The 4,128-nt window shown below is 30.5% G+C and overlaps 1 protein-coding gene across 1 annotated transcript in view; it reads right to left on the minus strand.

Moving 5' to 3' along the window:
* Positions 1-1,750: 1,750 nt before the first annotated feature.
* The window catches only part of LOC149877157 (uncharacterized), a 6,192-nt gene continuing 3,814 nt past the window's right edge, over positions 1,751-4,128 (minus strand). Inside the window, exon 3 of the mRNA XM_090074331.1 lies at positions 1,751-2,475. Coding sequence (XP_089930457.1) covers positions 1,757-2,475 — 719 coding nt within the window. The 3' untranslated portion in view covers positions 1,751-1,756. The remainder of the gene's footprint in view (positions 2,476-4,128) is intronic.

Below are 4,128 nucleotides of genomic sequence, written 5' to 3' on the forward strand. Positions count from 1 at the left end.
TACTAATTCATTTTGAATGTCTTTCGATAAGTAATGTACTTAATATCTCTGCTTTTCGTTTTGTGCCTACTTTACGTTTTTTAAATATTCTTCTAAAAGCGGATCGTAATGACTTAAAAGTTCAAATATGCTAGAAAATTTCCATTGTTTAAATCTCCAAACAAATGAATAACACCTCTAAAGACCAATCCATACTCAGCATGAAACAAAATTACATCTAATAATAGTTTTAATATATTATTCCATTTGTATTTGTTTTACTTCAGGTTTATTTTTAAAAAACTGATTACAACTGTTGGATTTCTTGCTAAAAAAGTACCCTTTCAAATTTTAAAAGTGATTGAAGGACAACTTTTGATGTTAGCAGTTTCTCGCAACGGGATGCTGTACATGCTGTACAATTAAAGCTATCCTTATGAACTGTTTCATACCAACTTATTTCGTATTTATTTGTAAAAACAAGTCCAGTTAGATTGTGTAAGAACTATTTGCTTTCTTATTTCTATTTGACTACTTTTGATATTACGATTTTTGACTAAAAAGTTATCATTTTTTAAAGTTATACTTCCATCTACTTTAAGTAGATTAACTATAAGCGACGTGGAGGAGGATGATTCAAGGAAATGCCCTTGCCTAATGTGAAATATTTCAGAATATCTAAACTTGGTGCATGGGGTATACTGGCTAGTTTATACATTTGGTCTAATAAGCGCATAATCATAAAAGAGAAAAATACTATGAGCTTGCATATACTCAAGTTGACCTTTCAACAGTAATGATCAGATTTATACTAAAAGTTATTTTGATCTTTTAACTAGCATCGTGCTTAAGGAAATATATAAATAAAAAACTTCTAATTCTTTTGCCATATGTTTTACACAAAACTTAAAAAAGGCTAAACAAAAATTGAAGCTTTAATACAATAAGATTTACTTTATGTTATAATTATTTTATATAAATTATTTATTAATTAATTTTCAGATTGTTACTATATAATGCTTACTAAGAAAAAATTGTTTAAAACAAATATTGCTTAAGTTTGCATTAGAATGCATGTACCAATGCTTTCTGAAAATAAAAGTTAATTTGAGTAAATTGTTAACGCACTCACGAAGTGAAAAAATTCTTGTTAGAGTTTTAACTTTGATATCTGTAAACGTTGAAAAACAAATTCAAATTTATGCAATATCTTCAATAATTTGAAATTATCTTTAATTTCATTGTCAAAATAAACTATTATAATCGTTAAAGGAAATTAAAAAAAAAGATAGCACATATAACAGGGCTCTTTATAGACTCCCATATATTTAATTAAAGCTTCAGCTCTGTTACATCCCAAGAAATTTAAATCAAGGTAAATAATGCTATCAGCTTTTTTACTGTTTTCGATAGAAAATCCAACATGCATGGAAAATTTAAGGTTAATGTCTTTTAATATCCTCTCCTGATCTTCTTTACCAAGATAGATTTCCAGCATAAAATCATCTTCGCGAAAGAAAGTTGCAAGTTGTATGATATAACCGTTGTACATAATCCACTTGTCAGATATCCATTTCTCTTTTGCTTGGTTAAGTTTCATTTTTAAACGGTATTCATGATGCAATCTTTTCACTTTATCTTTAAAACTGCGAAGCAAACTGCGCTCATAAGGATACCAAGGTGATGGTACAGGTTCACTTTTTAGAGATCTGTCCATTCTCGCATGCGATTGATTACCACACTTTGCAGAAAAAGGATATGTAATTGCATTAACATACTAGTCTAAGAAACCAGACCACTTGCATAAGATTGGATTAGTATGAGACAAGACAGTTGTTAGAAACGGGACATCCATGTGTTCATACCGACATTCAGCAAGCAGAGCTTCGATATTTTGTTCTGTTTGTCTACTTTCATCGGCTTCTAACCAGTTCAATACAAACGTCATCACACTATTTTCATGAAAAGCAAACCCATCGTTAGATTTCAATAGTATTAACAAGCTTAAAAAGTTAAGCTTGTTTGGTAATTCACCACATACAACGCATTCTAGCAGGGTAAATGATTTGATGAGGTATTGCATGCAACAGCTAACTAAAAATTCTTTTGTTAGAACATGCCTGAGAGAACTTTCATAGGAAGTTAAACGATCTAATACTGAATTGCATTCGTCAATTGTTGCAATGTTTACGTATTCAACCATCGAGGCTCCTTGTTTAAGAAGCGCATCACACATATATCGATTAGCGATTTCTAAAACCTTAAGTAGTTTAGGGAGACCAATTTTGTTAAGCAAATCAAAGTCGTAAAAGGAATGAATGAGCAATTCCACATATTCGCTATCACCAGGGTTAACACTTAAAGTAATTCCTCTTTCATGGAGATCCTCTATAGCAGTTTCATGAAGTTGTTTTTCAAAGACTTTACTGTTTAAACACAACACCAAACTGTGAACTGGAAAACAAACTTCGTCATTGTAATCCTCAATCTTGTTATCTAAATGAAAAATATTTGTTTATATATACACTTACTTTTTAATATGTTTAGTTAAAAAAAAATAAACAAAAACAATAAAACAAAAAAAAAACAAAACAAAACAAAAAAAACATTGACTATTTGTAATACATTTTTTTGATTCTGAACTTAAATTTAAAAAAAAAATTCTACTACTTCAACGCCACTAATATCCTCAGGAGCTGTGCTTTCCTCCCTGATGTTACCATAATATTTGGCTTCAGTTGAAGTTTTTATTTGATTCAAAGGTTTCTGTGTTTCACATGCTTTTGCAATCTTAGCAGACATATTGACACGAATGAAAGAGTAGCTTACTTTTCCCCTGTTAAAATATTGGCACTCAGTTTAAATAGGCAGATGTCATCGAATTTTAGCTGAGGGGTTCCTTTCCTTTTTCCAACTTGGCCCGTCTGAATTCACTGATGCCAGAGCGGGTCAAGTGCTATTTTAAAATCATTGACTTTAATAACACGAGTCTTATCGCCCATCACGTTGTTTATAAGGAGATGCTCTATATAAATAGCATCAGAAGGGCTTCATAGATTGGTCATCTTTATGAAGGAAACTCACTTCAAGAGGAAAACAACCTAAGCCTTTGATTTTCAAGATGTAAAACTTATGCTGTGTGTTCAGGTGATTAAGTAAAGAAATGAAATTTGCTATTTCAGCAGCCTTTATTCCAGCTATAAATCTAAGTTTGATATATAACTCAAATTTGAAAAGGTCATTTTGCAAATCAGGATTGTCCTGTGTAAATGAACGATGTGTTTCAGCAACATTGATTGATGTCTCGAGGAATTTATTTTTCAGATTTTTTTACTTTCTTTAGTGAATTTTATGTGCAGGAAACATTCTTATGTGATCACAAACACGAGTTCGAATATATTTTTCAGTCTTTACATTATCACCGTATTTTTCGCGCCCATCTACAAGTATAACAGATTAATTAAGTACTTTTCTTTTTAGTTTTGATTCTATTACACCAAGAAGTGTTACTGTGCATATAGAAACAGTTTCAGAGCTGTTATAAAGCCGCTTCACCCCCTAGCATCTTCCTTTCTTGGCCATTAACGTATTCTAGTAGACACATTTTGAGTCTTATGATCCTTAAGAGTTGTAACTGCTCAGGTGAAAAATGTTAATAGAAATAATAACAAGACACTAATAAACTACTAAGGACATAAAAAAAAAGTACAAGTTGCAATATAACTTTATGATATTAATAATAATTACAAGCTAGGAAAACTGTGTTATAGTTTTGATTAAACTTGATAATACCTTTAGATCTACTAACAATAACTAGATATACTATAATACTAAAAAACAGTATATAAATTATACAAGTTCTAACAGCAGATTATTAGTAAGCTAACAGTTACTACCTAACTTTCTTAGATATAACTGCCAAAGCACTAGTGATCTAAATATCTGGCTCTTTTTCTGATTGGACTCGTGATCTAGATTTCTTCCGAATTTAAATACAAGTGTTGAAATCTAAAACTATAAATTATGACCTCTAACTATAGCCAATTTGATTTTATTTTATTTCCACTATAATGGTGTATGCCTTTTTTTTTTTTGCCTTGGGTTTATTTTTATCAATTTTCACGCTTTCTCCGTCTGCCATTGTTTTAA

The sequence above is a fragment of the Hydra viridissima genome, unplaced genomic scaffold, assembly GCF_058129835.1.
Source record: "Hydra viridissima isolate aposymbiotic clone 2 unplaced genomic scaffold, HvirCarnegie_v1 scaffold_16, whole genome shotgun sequence".
Classification (NCBI taxonomy): Eukaryota; Metazoa; Cnidaria; class Hydrozoa; order Anthoathecata; family Hydridae; genus Hydra; species Hydra viridissima.